This window comes from Phascolarctos cinereus, unplaced genomic scaffold (assembly GCF_003287225.1).
Source record: "Phascolarctos cinereus isolate Bilbo 61053 unplaced genomic scaffold, phaCin_HiC Scaffold_5;HRSCAF=322, whole genome shotgun sequence".
Classification (NCBI taxonomy): domain Eukaryota; kingdom Metazoa; phylum Chordata; class Mammalia; order Diprotodontia; family Phascolarctidae; genus Phascolarctos; species Phascolarctos cinereus.
In genome coordinates this window covers 292,753,108-292,770,332 of record NW_027555958.1, presented here as the reverse complement: position 1 = coordinate 292,770,332, position 17,225 = coordinate 292,753,108, and the positions used below count along the sequence as shown (strand labels likewise).

The 17,225-nt window shown below is 42.9% G+C and overlaps 1 protein-coding gene across 1 annotated transcript in view; it reads left to right on the top strand.

Annotated features, from left to right (window-relative positions):
• CRHR1 (corticotropin releasing hormone receptor 1) overlaps nucleotides 1-17,225 on the top strand; it is a 94,096-nt gene that overhangs the window by 52,264 nt on the left and 24,607 nt on the right. Inside the window, exon 3 of the mRNA XM_020997783.2 lies at nucleotides 11,334-11,453. Coding sequence (XP_020853442.1) covers nucleotides 11,334-11,453 — 120 coding nt within the window. The remainder of the gene's footprint in view (nucleotides 1-11,333; nucleotides 11,454-17,225) is intronic.

Sequence of the window (17,225 nt, the reverse complement as noted above, 5' to 3'; positions counted from 1 at the left end):
AATACTTCCATTCAGTTGGAAAAGGATCTTGGGAGGTAATTGGGTCCAGCTCTCTGCCTTCAGACAAGTGAATTGTCTAAACTAATCAGGTCCAATTATGTTAACTGTAGAATAGATGTGTATCCAGAGGACCCAGTCTGTCCTTAGTGGGATGATGAGCTTGTCAATGAAGGGAAGGAATGGTCTGGACATTCTTCCCAATTCACTACCCCTGAGAACCCCTGAGTCAGGAAGTAGTAGTTGAGGTGATTTAGGGGTGACCAATGGTTCAATTTGATCACCAAAGAACACCAGGAAGTACAATAGCGAAGAGACTGTCTGCCCATAGAACCTGGAGACAGAGCCAGAGTTTCCCTCTCATCTACTTTATACATTGCCATGATTAAAGGTTACTCACCTAGCCTTCCCACTCCCTTTCCTGTACCCAGTCTTTCCTACCAATAGGAAAGGGAACAGGACCTTTCCTACTTACTGATGAGTGACAGATAAAGGCAAAAATGTGACACTAGAATTAGCAACCACTCTGTGATCTTTGGTCTGACCTCTAAGACCTGAAACATACTCCCTACTGGGAGACAATGAATGAGAGGGCAGCTTGGTTATGGGTCACTAAACCACCCTCCTTCTCCTCTCTCACAGTCATTGCCCTCCCACTTTGCTGTGGTCAAGTAGCACCAAGTGCTCTTGGACAGTTCTCACTGAGCGCTCACCATATGCTATGTGCAGGACAGAACACTGCTGCTATATAGTCCCTGCCTGCAGGGAGCAGACATTTCTCAGACATAACTCAGAAGTTCTGGGTACCATGTAAAGTCCAAGAATTGTACCCTGGTCCCGCCCTACTAATCATCATGGGGAGATGATTTCCTGAGGTCTCAAGACTAATTCAAAACAGTTACACTAATAGTTCCGTCGGCAGCATTTCCTGAGGATCCAACTGTGAGGGAACTGAATACCAGGCAGGATTGGATCTAGCCCATTTTCTTGGGGTTGGAAGCCTATTAGACAGTAAAGGAAGTCTTATTGAGGGTGTTCTGGGGCTTAGCTATGAATGGTGGACCTTTCCTGCTTGATTTATGGGTCTATACATTGTTTTTGGTGGAATGACTTTTTAAAAAATCCCACAGAAGATCCTCTGGGGCCCTGATGAGGGGCAAGGCCCTCTTAGATCTTAGAGAAAATTCAAGAGGAGAATCAGAAGGAGATGGATTAGGATATTTGTATCTGCACCCCTTCAGGTGATGGGGCACAGGTATTTTGTTGCCTTGTCCCCCTACCATTGGTCACAGTAAGACACATATCTAGATGGGTTAGGACCAACCTTGAGTTTGGAGACTAAAAGCTGGTCTAATTGGTAGCTCTCTGAAACTCTAGGAAGCTTTCAGCTTAACTTTTTTTATTATTTTTTTTGTGTGTGAGGCAGCTGGGGTTAAGTGACTTGCCCAGAGTCACACAGGTAGGAAGTATTATGTGTCTGAGGCCAGATTTGAACGCAGGTCCTCCTGACTCCACAGCCAGTGCTCTATCCACTGCACCACCTAGCTGCCCCAAGCTTATTTTTTTTTAATTGTGTGTTTAAACCAAATACATCTCCCATCTCTGAGTTTGGGATAGAAGGTGGACCAGATATAGGGAGGAAATTATTCATTCCTTCTGTTCCTATTGGTTTGGAATCCATGACAACATGAGGCAGGCTCAAGATTGCCCTCGTACTCGGGCTAACACCAAAAAATTACCCTTGTACACAAAATTAAAGTGGGACTCTATAACATATAAATGCTTTCTTATAACTTTCATAGAAGGTAGAAAAGCACCACTTTCAAGTGATTCTTCTCTACCCCAGAAGAGTAGGCATTACTTTAAGCTTCTTTGTGCTCCAAAAAGTGATAAAACTGAATTAATTTTTAAAACATAATTATAAAATTTAAAAGTTTTAACATTATTAACAAATTAAATCTTTTTGGTGAGGTAATAGGGATTAAATGACTTGCAAGGGTCACACAGCTAGAAAGTATCAAGTATCTGAGGCCAGATTTGAACTCAGGTCCTCCTGACTCCAAAGCCAAAGCTCTACTCACTGATCCACCTAGCTGCCCCAAATTAAATCTTTTCAACAATTCAATGTGGTCCTCCCCTTGTTGGCATGAATTAGGGTTTTTGTTGTTGTTTAGTTCTTTCAGTTCTGTCCGACTTTTGGGACACTATTTGGGGTTTTCTTGGCAGAGATACTAAAGCAGTTTGCCATTTCTTTCCCCAGCTCATCTTACAGAATAAAAAATGGAGGCAACCAGCGTTAAGTGACCTGCCCAGGTCACACAACTAGTAAATGTCTGAGGCCAGATTTGTGAACTCAGGAAAATGAGTCCTCCTGACTCCAGGCCCAGCAATCTATCCACTATGCCACCTACCTGTACCATAGATTACAGTAGTTTGACTATTACTCACTTTGGCATTCAGTATCTAGGGCTCTCTGAAGCCACCTGATATGATAGTCCCTGCCTGCAGGGAGCAGCCTTTTCTCGGACATAATCCATATTTGCTGGGAGTATTTGAGGGGAGGAGCCAATCAAGCAATAAACCAAGAAGTATTTATTAAGCACCTATTATGTGTCAGGCCAGAGCAACTAGGTGGCACAGTGGATAGAGTGCCATGTCTGGAGTCAGAAAAACTCATCTTCATGAGTTCAGATCTGACCTCAGATACTTACTAGCTGTGTGAGCCCGGGGAAGTCACTTAACTATGTTTTCCTCAGTTCTTCATCTGTAAAATGAGCTGGAGAAGAAAATGGCAAACCACTCCAGTATCTTTGCCAAGAAAACCCCAAAGGGAGTCATGAAGAGTTGGACACAACTGAAATGACTGGACAACAATAAAATGTGTCAGGTACTTACTAGATAAGGGGAATACAAGTTCCAAGAATGAAATATCCTCTACTCACAATGACCTTATTGGAGGGAGACAACATTAAAATGTTTTCAGCATAAGTATGAAGTTAATAAATAAACAAATGAATGAATACAATTAAATACGAGGTAGTTTGAGAGGGAGGCTGCTATTAGTTGGGAAAAGCTTCATGTAGAAGATGGTGCTGAATTTCAACTTGAAAGAAGAGAATGATTCTGAGAGGCAAATATAAGGAGGGAGAGCATTCCAGGCAGGAGGGATAGCTGGTGGAAGAGCCTGGAGATGGGAGATAGAGTGTTATGTGTAAGGAATAGAGAACAGTTTCTAAGAGACTGGATCAAACAGTACTATATGGAAAGAAAGTCAGGAAGGTCATATTTATCTATGGCCAGCTCATTTTACAGGCCTACTATACTGACACTCATTGAGTGTGAGCAGATCTGCTTTGAAACAGCAGCAGTTCCCCAGGAACGGCTTTATTGAACCCAATATATCTGCCCTTTGATGAGGAATGAAGGTTGGGGGTGGGTCTGGTGGAGAAGCCTCCTGCCTAGTGAATGTTCTGGGTTGCTAAGTATGGGAGGCTTATTTACAAGGTGGGTTGAGCTTCATTCCTGAAACCTTTCTTCTAACGTCAGATCAATACATAAAAAAACTGAAGTCTCCATCACTTGGGGGGCTGGGAATGTACATTTGTCACAACAGGACATTGCCCTGCTTTCCAAGGCACTTCCAGACACACAGTGGAACCCTGCAATTTCTAGGTGGAGAGGGGAGTTAGCTTTGCCTCTGTAATCTTCAGGTTTAACCGATCAGTCCCCGGCTTGCCCTGCCCCTCCCCCACCCCACATTCTCTACATATCAGAAGCAGAGCCGTTTTGGTGATTCTGTCTCAGCAGCTAGTCCTAGATATCCTGGATATCTCTGGTCTCCCTATAGTTCTTTCATCTCACTCACCCTTTCCATCTCTGTCTCCCTCAATTTATTTCTCCTTTTCCTCCTTCTTTTTTCTATACACCTTTTCCTTTCCTCTGCTTTTCATCTTTCCCTCCTCCCTCTAAATTTCCTTCCTTCCTTTCTTCCTCCCTCCCTCCCTTCCTATCTTCCTCCCTTGCTTCATTCCTTCCTTCTTTCCTTCCTTCCTTCATTCCTCCCTTCTTCCTCCCTTTATTCCTTCCTTTTTCTTTATTCCTTCAATTCCTTCTCCTTTCTTTCCTTCATTCTTCCCTTCTTCCCTTGCTTTCTTCCTTTTTTTCTTCATTCCTTCCCTCTCTTCTTCCTTCCTTCTTCCTCCCTTCCTCCTATCTTCCTCCCTCCCTTCTTCCTTCCTTCCTTCTTCCATTCCTTCTTTCATTCTTTACCTCCTTTCTCCCCTCCCTCATTTCTTTCTTCTTTTCTTCTTTCCTTCCTTTCTTCCACCCCACTCCTCTGTAGGGTCAGTCCCCTCCCCTCTATGAACTCCTTTCTTCCTGGCAGCCCCATGTTTTGCTCTGTTCAGATGGTAGCGCTGAGCTGGCTCCTGGCTCTGTCCACTGCCTAATCAGCAGGTACTTTCCCTTCTGAAGGTCTCTCCATCTCTCCCAACTCCCCACTCTGTCAAAGGAACAGGGTTTAGGATGCCCAGAGGGAAAGAAGTCAGGAGATGGCTGATGTGTTTATGTGCAATATTTTAAAATCCTTGTGTATGAACTGCAAGCAGCTGCAGTGGTCTGCCCAGAGGGCTCATTGAAGGGAACCCTTCCTAATGGAAGGTGCTGAGTAAGCCAGGAGCTGCATCCCAAGATGTTTGGGAAGTGGGGTGTGAATGGGATGAGAATAGGGGCAGCAATGGGAAGGTGATCAGACATCTTGCAAAACAGAGGTAGATTGCAACATCTCATGATAATGTCATCCAAAATACTGCTTACTGATACATTTTGTCCCTGTGTCCTGCTACCTTCATTATTCCCTTATTTCGCTAGCTTTCTGTTTCTCTCTCTCTCCATTTTTCTCTCTTCTTGCTAAACCACAACTCCTATGTTTCTTCACATTCAAAAGGAATTCCCATAGCTAATCCCAGCTGCCACTCCTGATTTGAACCCCCTTTTCTCTGGTCACATACATCACAGTCCTTCCCTTTCTAGCTTCACCCACCTTTCTTCAATAAATATCTCTCTTTTAAGTTCAGTACATACAGACTTACAGCTGAAAAGGATCTTTGTGGTGACCTAAACCAACCCCTTCATTTTACAGAAAAGAAAGTTGAGGTCCAACAAGAAGTGACATGGCCAAAGTCATACATCATTATCTTCCATCCGAAATAGACTTGTGCCAGGGAGCCTCCCTAATCCTTACAGATAAAATATTCTTGTTGCCCGTTTCTATGACCTGCTGCATTGTACTGTAGGAACTGTGGACACTGTCAGATGGAGGTGGGGAGGATGGATTTTCTATTCATTGGCTCTGTTTAGCATTCATTCCTCTATCCTTCTCATCTTCCCAATCTCTCGGCAGACATTCCCTAAAGGATTTTCTAGAATCTGAATGTAAAGGTCAAAAAAACAATGTTGGCATCTCATTTCCCCCTGTCACCTCCATATTTCTTGCAAGTCTGCAATGGGGAATGGAAGGGAACAAAAGTGAATAACCTTTGTGGAGAAACCGGGGAAGAGCTATGGGGAAAAAGATCAAAAGAAGAAAAGGGGCAAGATATTAAGTACAGAAAGGAAAGATTGTTGGATCTCTGTTAAATTAGATGACTTAGACGCTCTCTAAAGTCCCCTCTATCATCACTTCTCTGATTCAATGATCCTAAGATTGGTGTCAAGGCCCAATCAGCCAGGTATATGCTGATTATTCACTTCTTTCCTCAAGACAGGCAAATATTGATTATTATGCACACACCAGCTCCCTGGACCGGTTGTGGATATGTGTCCAACCTATAAGCTGGCTTTTGGCTTAGTCCTGACCAAGATATCCAGATGTTTTCTGGTGTCCTTTCTCCAAAGAGGCAGAGAACCAGAGAAGTCAATGAATCAGTCTGTCCAGCCCTGCTTGCTACACAGTCCTGGGCTTTTGACTGCAGTTGGTAATTGTTTTTGGTTTGCTTCTTGGCTTCCCTGAATAGGAATTTGGTGATAGCTGAGGCTGCTGGTACCCAGAGGTCAGGCTGAGACAGAAGACTGGTGAATGCAGAGACAAGAAGGCTCCACAATGACTTGCTTAATGTCTTCAAGTCAGCATTTGGGTTTTTATGAGAAGGTTGTGAGAAGTTGTTCTCCATGTCCACAGGGGAATGTATAGAAGTCAAATGACTTAAGGTTAAAGCAGAAAAGAATGCAGGCAGACATAAAGAAAAACATCTCCAGAGGGATCAGACAACTAATAGAAGTTGCAGAGCTTCTGTATAAGGACCTATAGGGAGAGACTAGAAAGCTGCTTGTCTGCTGTGACTTAGCTAGTCCCTTCTCGTGATCTCTTATGATCTTAGCTCTGAGGTTATGCTGTTTCTATTCTATGCAAGCCTGACCTACTGTATAGAGGAGAGGGGAAGGCAGTGCACATATCATGAGATTTGGGAGTACTGATAGACCCTACCTCCCCTCCCCCCCAAATAAGTGCCTTGCTGCTGTTCCATGATGTTACTCTCCACTCCCACCTGGCTTGAAGTTTCCACCAAAAAGTTATTTTCCAGCAGTATCAGAGGTTTAGCTATTTCCAAAATCTTAGTATACCGAATGATCAGTACCAACTGTTCTCTTCTCTGCCAGCCTATCTACTGACACATTTTCCTTATTCATTCTCACCTTGGGTTCAAAGGCAATCAAAGGGTATATCCTTATATTTCCTTATAAATTGCTAAAACTGAAAGATATTTCTCATTAGCCAACTTGCTCTGGGCCCCCACCCAGTCTATTAAATGTTATTTATTAAATAAACTAGACAGACCTCTTTCCCCGTAAACTTTTGCTCATCTCTATATACCATCCCCACTAATTACCTAGTCTTAAGTAATCTTTGAGGTTACTGATGATACAATTTATTAGCAATGCAATAGACAATAAAATGTTTATATAAATAATTGTTTACAATGTATCAGCTCCAAGAAAGATCACAGCCAGAGTCATCTCTAACTATTCTATTATTACTACTGACAGACCCACCGTTTAGTTCTGTCAAGATGCCGATGAAGTCTTCTTAAGAATTCTCTTCATTGTGTTTCTTCACAAGACTTAAAACAGTTCTCTCAAGAAAGAAGTTCTCTTAGTTCTTTCCATTTCACTCAGTTTCTCTCTACTACCACAGTTAACAGTCTGTCTATGACAACAATCAACCCAGCCTCACAAAATTATAACCCTTTTTTCTTTAGCAAAGGTATTTACTCAAATGGTATCACAATAGTAATAATTACAAAGTATTTCCCCCAAAACCAGAGGTGTACTCTCCCACAAATACAATACTCTGTGTATAGAATTGTGGGCACTAGCTTTTTTAAAAATTCAATTTTATTTTATTTTTAGTCCCAAATTCTCTCTCTTCCCCACTCATTGAGAAGGCAAAACCCCCAAAACCTAGTACAAATATGTATAGTCATGCAAAACAATGCCCACATTAGCCATACTCAAAGAAAGAGAAAGAAGGAAGGAAGGAAGGAGAAGAGAGAAACAAAGAAAAGAAATTATGCTTCAGTCTGCACTCTGAGAGCATTAGTTCTCTATGTGAAGGGATAGCATGTTTCATCATGAGTCCATTGTGGTTGGTGATTGTGTTGATGAGAAAAATAAAACTTTTAATGTTAATTATCTTTATAATATTAGTGTCACTGTATAAATTGTTCTGGTGCTGCTTATTTCACTTTGCATCAGTTCATACAAGTCTTCCCAGGTTTTTCAGAAATCATCCTCTTCATCATTTCTTATAGCACAATAGTATATAGTATCCCATTAGATTCATATACTATAACCTGTTCAACCATTCCCCAATTGATGGGCATCTCCTCAGTTTCCAATTCTTTGCCATCATAAAAAGAACTGCTATACATATTTTTTATACACATAGGTCCTTTTCTTCTTTTTTTGATCTCTTTGGAGTTTATTCCCCTTTAAAGATACAGTAACTATATCCATAGTTTCTGTTGTAAAGGCTATTGAAGCTGATATTACATATTTATCTAATTTATCCCTAAGTCTGTCTGGCTTCTATCTATCTCTCTATCTGTCTATCTACTGGTCTGTCTATCTATCTGCAATCTATCCAGAGAAACTATCTCTGCCTGTCATTATCAATATCTACCCCGTCATTATGAATTTACTGTGTTAGCTCATTTGATCCTCATAACAACTCTATGAGGTAGGTAATTCATGTTATTATCTTCACTTCATAGAAGAGGGAACTGAGTCTCAGAGAAGTGGAATGATTTGCACTAGTCCCACAGTCAGTAAGCATCAGAGCCATTTGAACTGAAGCTTTTTTCTATCTACTTTCAGTGCTCTTTCCACCACACCTAATCATTAATACCATTGACTTGGTGCTACTATTTGCAAGGCACTGCAGCCTGCCCCTACCCAAAGTAGATACTGTCTCTAAGGGGCAAGAGACAGCTGAGGAGGATGGCTTCCCCAGTCCAGTCCTTGGAAAGGTTGGGAATCCCACTTTTGCAAGAGCCTGCTGTGCTGATCCCAGTAATCCAGCACTTAGACTTCCTTAAATGATCTTATAATTTTCTGCCAATGAAACCACTTGGCTCAGAGGGCTGGCCCCCTCCAGCCCTGATTTGTCTGTGTCCTATGAATAGCTTTGATTAGAGAATAAAAACTAATGAGGTACAAGTGTTGCTCAGAGCAGTCCTGAGCCCAGCCCAGAAAGGAAGCCAGTATAAGCCAGTGCTATTTCCCAAGTGATCCTGGGTGGGAAGGGCTAATTTAGGGAAAAATGATTGAGTTACAGCCTTGAACAGAGCCCAAGAGAAAGGGCTGGTCATTAACACTGAAGTAGCTGCTTTCCCCTCCTTTACTCCTGACTCCTCCACACATGTTAACCTGTCTCTATGTCAGTCCCCAAGTGTTAGCAACTGACCTTTACTGAATAAGCTCTGATGCTTGACTAGGGTGGTATTTGCATCTTAGGCAAGTAGGGTCATAACTAGACAGGTTCCAATAGTGTAGTCGTGTCTGGGTAAATGCCAGAATGGGGAACCAAGCTGTTGACTCTTCTCCAGCCTCTCACTAGAATTCCATTCCCAACTTTCCCTCCCACCATGAAACTCTCTGAAGTCAAAAGATTATTCCTTTTTCAAAAGACCAACATTAAAGTCCCAGCTACACCAGTTACTAAATGGGTGACCTTAGACAGGTCACATTACTTGCCATCTCATCTTCCAATGCCTCTGTGACCTCACTGATGTGACTATTCCCTACCATGATGTATTCTTTATGACTCTGACCTCTAATTTCCCACAAGGGCAGCTAGGTGGCACAGTTAAATAGAGTGTTGGGCCTGGAATCATGAAGACCTGAATTCAAATTTGACTTTAGACATTTACTAGCTATATCACCCTGAGCAAGTCACTTTTTTGCATTGGTTTCCTTATCTGTGAAAATGAACTGGAGAAGAAAATGGCAAACCATTCCAGTATCTTTACCAAGAAAACCTCAAAAGGGGTCACAAAGGGTCAGACATGGAATAATGAAAATAACTAAACATTGACAATAATGTCCACAAGAGGTCAACCCAATATCCTGGCGGCCTTCGTCAAGTCCTCTTGATATCTTAAGGACGTTAAGGGAGTATATTGGCTTCCCACTGGCTGTTGCTTACTCTCTACGTATCCCAGACAATACCATCTTCTTTTGATCGCACGTGTCTCAAATGGCATCCTTTAAACTGATTCTCCTTTATTGTTTCTTGTGTGGAATGTTTTGCGGACTATTCATGACCATAATATGCCTCTCCATTGCCCTCTAATTGGCGCTCTGCTTCCATTCTCATCTGTAAAATGGGCAAAATAGTACTCTACTGCTCATCTTTGAGCATTGAGGAAATGTGAGCTATTATTACTTTCTGGGTGACATGTTTCCTATGGTGCCTAGTACAAAGGTCTGTGAAGATACCCCAGGAACTAGATAAATGCTCTTGCCAGACTGAAAGTTTAGTAATTTTTATGTAGATATGTACTGGCATAGATAGAGTTGTTTTCCCCATGATGTGGTTATGTAAATTTGGGCCAGAAGCCAAGGGGATCTGGACTTGCATAAGGCTAGAAGTCGCACAAATCTCACCAATTTATTACTGGGCTCCAGTCACCAGCTACAAGGTGTGTCTGTGTGTGGGGGGTGGGGGGGGGATTGCTTCAGGCTATAGAGCTTGCTGCCTGGGGAAATGTTCAACCTTCCTCTAAAATGACAGCAGAAGATCTTAACAACTTTTAATTATTCCCTTTAACCTAAAAAGATTTACCACCTCGATTTCCTTGTCTCTCCCTGCTCAAGAGAACAAATAGTTCCCTATGGCCACTCATGTCAAATTTATGCTCTGTAACCTGGCATTTAAGTCCCTCCCTTGAGTGCACAATGCCTCCTCCCCCAACGCACACATTCTTTTTTCCCCTTTTTTTAAAATACTATTTTATTTTTTCCAGTTACATGGGAAGACAAATTTTAACATTCCTTATAAAAAAAAATTGAGTTCCAAATTTTCTTACTCTCCCTAGTATGGTAAACAATTTGATATAGTTTATATATGTGCAATCATGTAAACCATATTTCCATATTAGTCATGTTATGAAAAAAGAAACAGAAAAAAACATGAAAAAAATAAAGTGAAAATAGTATGCTTTGATCTGCATTCAGACTCCATCAGTTCTTTCTCTGGTGGTGGATAGCATTTTTCATCAATAATGAGTCCCTTGGAATGGTCTTGGATCATTGTATTGCTGAGAATAGCTAAGTCATTCATAGTTGATCATTGTACAATGGTGCTGTTACTGTGTACAATGTACTCTGGTTCTCTCTCTCTCTCTCTCTCTCTCTCTCTCTCTCTCTCTCTCTCTCTCTCACACACACACACACACACACACACACACACACATACATTCTTAACTGTTAAATCTGTTCTACACAGCCTCGTTGCTCTAGCCAGATCACTATCCTTTCCTCTTCTGGATAAGATTTGTTCTTTCCCACCTTGACGTTTTCCTTTAGGGTCTCTCCTAGTTGGTGAGGAGAAAGGGTAGGATGAGGATAGAGTGTGAAAGGTACTATTGGTTATTCTACCCTCTTTGGATAGATAAGAGGACTGGGGTAGGGTGAGAGGAGGACCAGGATCTACCTCATCTCCTCTCTCTCTCTCTCTCTCTCTCTCTCTCTCTCTCTCTCTCTCTCTCTCTCTCTCTCTCTCTCTCTCTCTCTCTCTCTCTCTCTCTCTCTCTCTCTCTCTCCACTTCTTCCCCCAGGGCTCCAGTGCAATTCCTCCATTGACCTCATTGGGACCTGTTGGCCTCGGAGTGCAGCTGGCCAGCTCGTGGTACGGCCCTGTCCTGCCTACTTCTATGGAGTCCGCTATAACACAACAAGTAAGGTTCTGCTTTTGGGAGATGAGGTAACAGGGAGATCAAGGAACTTGTTGACAGTGAGGCAGTCAGAAGTAGAGGGACAAATAATGTGTTATGCTGAAAAAGAGATCCTAGAGTCCTGGGGCCACATCAGGAACCCGATGCCTCCAAAAAGCTAATGGAAAGCCAACTAGATTTCTAGTTAGAAGACCTGAGTTTGAGTTCTACCTCTGATAGGTACTAGCCAGAAGACCTGAATTCAAATCCCAGTTTTATAATTTACAATCCATGTGACCTTGTGATCTCCTGCCTCTTAAGTCCAAAAGTCTATACGCTAAAGTGGATAAGGAAATTAAGGGAAGGAGGAGAAAAGGAAAGAAGTAATTCCAGATAGTGGAAGCCATTGTGGTATAATAGAAAGAGAACCAGCTTTGGAGTCAGAGAACCTGGGTTTAAATTCAATCCCTGGTGCTTAATAACCTATGACCCTCGATTATGGGTAATTCATTTAACTTCTCAGATTTAGTTTCCTTAGCTGTCAAGTGAGGATAATAATACTAACCACTCAGTACCTTATCTTACAGGGTTCTTGTGAGGAAGGCACTATTTTTAAATCCCCAAGCCCTTTATTAATGTCAGCTGTTATTATTTTCCATCTATTGGTGAAGAGAGAGGTGTGGATTGGCACAGGGCCCTCTTTGACACCTGATGCTTGAGGCCCCTGACTCTCTCCTCTCCTGCCCCATGTCTCAGGGCTTTACAGCTCCTTGCTGGAGTTGCTGATGTATTGTTCTGCCACCTGTTTCTCTCCAAATTGATTTGCTTGTATCTCTCAGTGTTACACAGCCCCTGTCTATCTATAGATCAGTAGCTGCAGGGTAGCAGAGTAAGGGCCACATTAAGGATGGAACTGGGGTCTGGTGCTCAGAGTTCTGGGGCTCAGGTTTCCTCTCTGCCAAGGGATGGGGACCTTAGCCCAAGCACGTGATTTCTGATGGTCTCCCCCAGACTCTCCTTTAGCTGAGGTAGTGGTAAAGTGTACCGCTCTCCCATAAGCCATTGTAGGGTCTCGGTTCATTGTATGGACCTCTTTTGTGTCATGGACACCTTTTGGCAGTCTGGTGAAGTCTATAGACCCCTTCTTAGAATAACGTATAATATAAAATGCCTACTATCATAAAGGAAACCAATTATTTTGAAATACAGTTATGAAAATATTTTTTAAAAATAACAAGATCACATGCCCCAAGTTAAGAACCCCCAAGTCTAGGGAGAAATTGGAGACTTTCATGCCTCACTTCGAATTAAGACCCTGAGTTCAGGTCTCAGTTCTACTTACTAGCCATGTGACCTTGAGCAGGTCATGAAATCCTGGAATGCCACAGCTGGAAGAGTGGTCAAAGGTCATTTAGCCCAACCTATGCCAAACTAACCAAACCTTGTCCAATATATCTGGGAAATGTTCACCTAGTCTCTGCCTGAAGACCTTCAGTGGAAAAGAACTCATTTCCTCCAAAGGTAGTGCTTCCCACTTTTGGAAGGCTCTAATCGTTAGTCCTGGAGCTGCTAGGTGGTGCCACAGTGCACAGAGGGCCGGGCCTAGAGTCAGGAAGGCTCGTCTTCCTGAGTTCAAATCTGGCCTCAGACACTTACTATCTGTGTGACTCTGTCAAGTAACTTGACTCTGTTTACCTCAATTTCCTCATCTGTCAAAGGAAACGGCAAACCACTCCAGTATCTGGGCTAAGAAAACCCCAAACGGAGTCACAAAGGGTGGAAATGACTGAAAATGACTGAATAACAGCAATAACAAAATTATTAGGATAATTATTCCTTATGGTAAACTTCAATTTGACTTCCAGCCATTTTTCCTAATTTACCTTTGGGAGCCTAACAGAATGAATCTAATCCCTGTTCCATGTGACAGCTCTTCAAATAATTGCTAAGCCTCCTCTTTCCTGGAGTAAATATCCCCTGGAACCAATCTTCATATGCCATAAACTCAAAGTCCTTTACCATTTGGATTATTCTCCTCTATCTACACTTGGTTACTCTTCTCTAAATACTCACCAGTTTTTCAATGTTTTAGGTATAAAATGGGCAGGGTGACCCATTCTGGAGTTTCAAATAAGGTTCAAAAATCACTTTTCAGTGACCTATAAATGACTGTTTTAACTGTGAATATCCGTGGGACTGGTGGTCAGTATAGGGTGGTGTAGGTCACATCATCATTATAATTTACATTTATATTGTACCTACTATGTGCTAAATATGCTGCTAAGCGATTTACAATTATTATCTCATTTAATCCCTACAATAACCCTGGCAGGTACAAATGAGGAAACTGAGGCAAACAAAGGTTAAGTGACTTGCCCAGGGTCACACAGCTGATAAGTGTCTGAGGCCTGATCTGAACTCAGGTCTTCCTGACTCCAGGGCTTGGTACTCTATCCACTGTGTCATCTAGCTGCACCTTGGGCCTCTTGATTCTTAAGTCTAACAAGTAATCTGCTAAAGAAGTAGAGAAATTAAAGAGAGGGAAGAAGAAAAGAAGGAATACCATGGAATGGGAGGAGGTGTGATGCCCTGGCTCTTGGGTCCAAAGGATCTGGGTTTAAGTCCAGCCACTGATTCTCATCACTGATGAGACCTTGGGCAAGTCACTTAAGTTCTTTGGGCCTCGGTTTCCTCATCTGCAAAACAAGATTGTTGGAATAGATAGCCTCTGAGGTGCAGCCCTTCATAAAAGGATTTGTTCTATAAAACTTGGACTCAGTCAAAAGGCCGCATCCGAGGACCTAGAAGGCCATATGTGGCCTTGAGGTCACAGGTTCCCCACCCTTCCTCTAGAGCTATGATCCTAAAGATGTTTGAGGGGACTGTCTGATGGTCTATTAGCATTTATTGAGTATCTATTCTATATGAAGCACTGTACAGGGAAGGATGGAGTGGGCAAACAACATGGTAAATTAGAGTATTTGATTTTGAGTCTAATGACCTAGGTTCTAATATTGGCTCTAGTGATAACCCTGTTTGGAAAATAAGAATGTTGGCCTAGATGGATCTTCCAGCTTTAAGTCTCATGTTCTGGAGAGCCTAACAAGATTTAACTCTCCCTACCTTACTGGGTTCCTGTGATGAAAAGCTTCCTAAGGCAAGCCTTTAAAAGCACTGAAGAAATATAAGTTAATGATGAAAAGGAAGAATATTAAAGAACCAATGGCAGCATAGGCTACTTTGCCTGATAAGAGGCAGAAAGACTTTGAACTGGGCCCGGAAGGATGTTAAAGATTCGTAAATGAGGCAGAAGAGCATTCCAGAGATGTAGAGAAGACTAAAATAGAGTTAACCTTAAGGGAAGGCTGGAAAATGACTCTCTAATTTCCCCACCCCCCTAAAGATATAACTGCTAAAGTGATTATGATTGTGCCAGAACTATTAACAACATCCAGAAACTCAGAGTCACCTCTACTAATGAAGTAATAATTAATTCATTGCTGAGTGAGGATCTCTGGGTATACTTACTGTGTTCTGTCTTCCCCTTGGCATCAGTCAGCGCTTCTAAGTTTTGGGAAGGATTTCTAAAAATATCAATTTCCCATGATTCCTAGAGGGATACAGCTTGAGCCCAGTAGGGGCCATTGATTAAGAAGGAGGAGGTCATTTTCTTCTTGGGTTTGAATTCAAGGCTTATTTGCACTGTTTTCTTTCACCATCTATGCCACAGGGCTCAGGGTGGTTGGTAGGCTACGGTTCCTATCTGCAGAGACACTAGGAAGAATTCACTCAGTTGAACTTTGGCCCCTGGTCTCAGCTTCCCTAGGTTGGGGAGAGTGCAGAGAAGATGGCCCTCCCCAGGTACAAGCATTAGATTTCCCAGGCTGGACTCCTGACTGCACCGGCCTTTCAGAAAACCCAGTTCCTTCACCCTTATTCCTCTGGGTCACTTCCCCCTGATTTAACAATTAGAGGCCAATCTCCAGGGGGAGTGAGTGGGAGCCAAGGCTGCTAGTCTTCATGGTGCCCAAGGGCCTGGCCTGTTGCTGATGGAACTAGGAAATAACATTAAAAATTCATTTCCCCTGTCTTCCTTATGGAGGGTGTAGCAGCAGGCCTTGCAGAAAGAATGGGGTGAGGTGGAGGGGGGTGGATGGGTGGAACTGTGACTGAGAAGCTGAAGGAAATCCCCTCTTAGAGGATTTGGTTTTGGTACACCCTCTGTGGCTCTTCAGTACCTGGGGAATAGAGCCTGGTCCTCTTAACCTCCAGGGACAGGTACCTGGCCTACTCTGGTTGCAAAAGATTTGCCGCCTCACCCCACCCTCCTCTCATCTCCTAAGGACTAGCTTCTCTGCCTTGCAGAATGCCTCAGGCCGTCTAGCTAGGGAACAAATCTTCCTTGTTTCTGCTAGGGTGCTTTGTGATCTGAGGAAAGAAGACATTCCTGAAGCTAGGAGGGACTCTCTAAATCTTCATTTTAGAGAAGGAAACTGAGGCCAAGTTATGGTTAAATCTTTTTCCCCAGAGACTCCAATTTCATCAATGTGGGAAACTCCCCACGTGGAAACTCCCTCCACCAATCTAAATTGACTATTTATCCTTATAGCTGCCTGGAGTCATAGATAGTGTGTGTCAGAAGCAGTACCTGAGCCCAGGATCCCTGTGATTCTAAGGCTGGCCCTTCATCCGTTATACCCCATGCCTTTGAAGTAATAATAGTATCTTCTTTGTACAGGTTGTCTCAAAAGGCTTAGTGCAGTTTTGAGCTCTTAGAGCTGAAAAGCTTGAAGAACCCTCAAAGCTTAAAACTGCACTAAGACTTTAGGGACACCCTCTGGGGGGGGGGAGACCTGTGGCTCAAGGCTTTGAGGTTCCAACCTATTTTCGCATCCATCTGACCCTTTGCACAACTCTGTAGGGCAAGAATTACAGGCATCTCCATTTCACAGATGAGAAAACTAAGACTTAGCAAAAGCCAAATTGCTTGCCTGAGATCACATAGCAAGCAAGTGTCTGATCCAGTGTCCCAACTTCAGCTCCAGGGGTAGTGTTCTTGTCCCCACGCTAGCCTGCCCCTTTAATAAAAGCTCAACTTCAAAGAATTTAGAATTTCTCTTCTGATTTGAACCACGTCAACGATTTTGTTAGCTAGGTGAAGTTATAATTAATCATTATTTTACTGATAAGGAAACCAAAGCTATGAATGGTCAAGAGACTTAGTGCCTTAAGGTCTCATAGCTATGAAGCTATGAAGAGTCCAGATTGGAAGCCAGGTTTCCTGATACCCCAGGTCAGCGGTCCATGCTGGGTTTACAGAAAGATCCAGTCTCCTAATCTCTCCCAGCCCATCCTCTTTGCCTTGACTTCCTGGTGTGGAGGTGTGATCTGACAGGCCAGAGATGGACATTAGAAATTCATAAGTAGCGGAGAGAAGGTGATGAACAGTGCTGTGCTTATCTGTCATCTACTCTTCTCCATCCCAAGTCAGACCTGCGAAAGAAAAGCTCACTGAAGCCTCCTTCCTTAAGCTGTTAATGCTGCTAATGCACCTAGAAAAGTGTCAGCAGGCACTGGAGTAATGCTAGCAGGAGAAGGAGAAAAGACTTCCAGATTTCTTCTCCTTCCCTGCTGGGGTCCCTCTGGCCCTTGTGCTCCAAGATGGGGGCTGGGAATCTCAGGCAAAGGAGGATGGATTGGTGCCAGCTGGAGAGAGGATCGGGGAGGCAAGTGGGAGTGGGGAGGGCTCAACAGAAGAGAAATCAAACTAACAGCTCCTCAAAGCAAAAAGGGGTA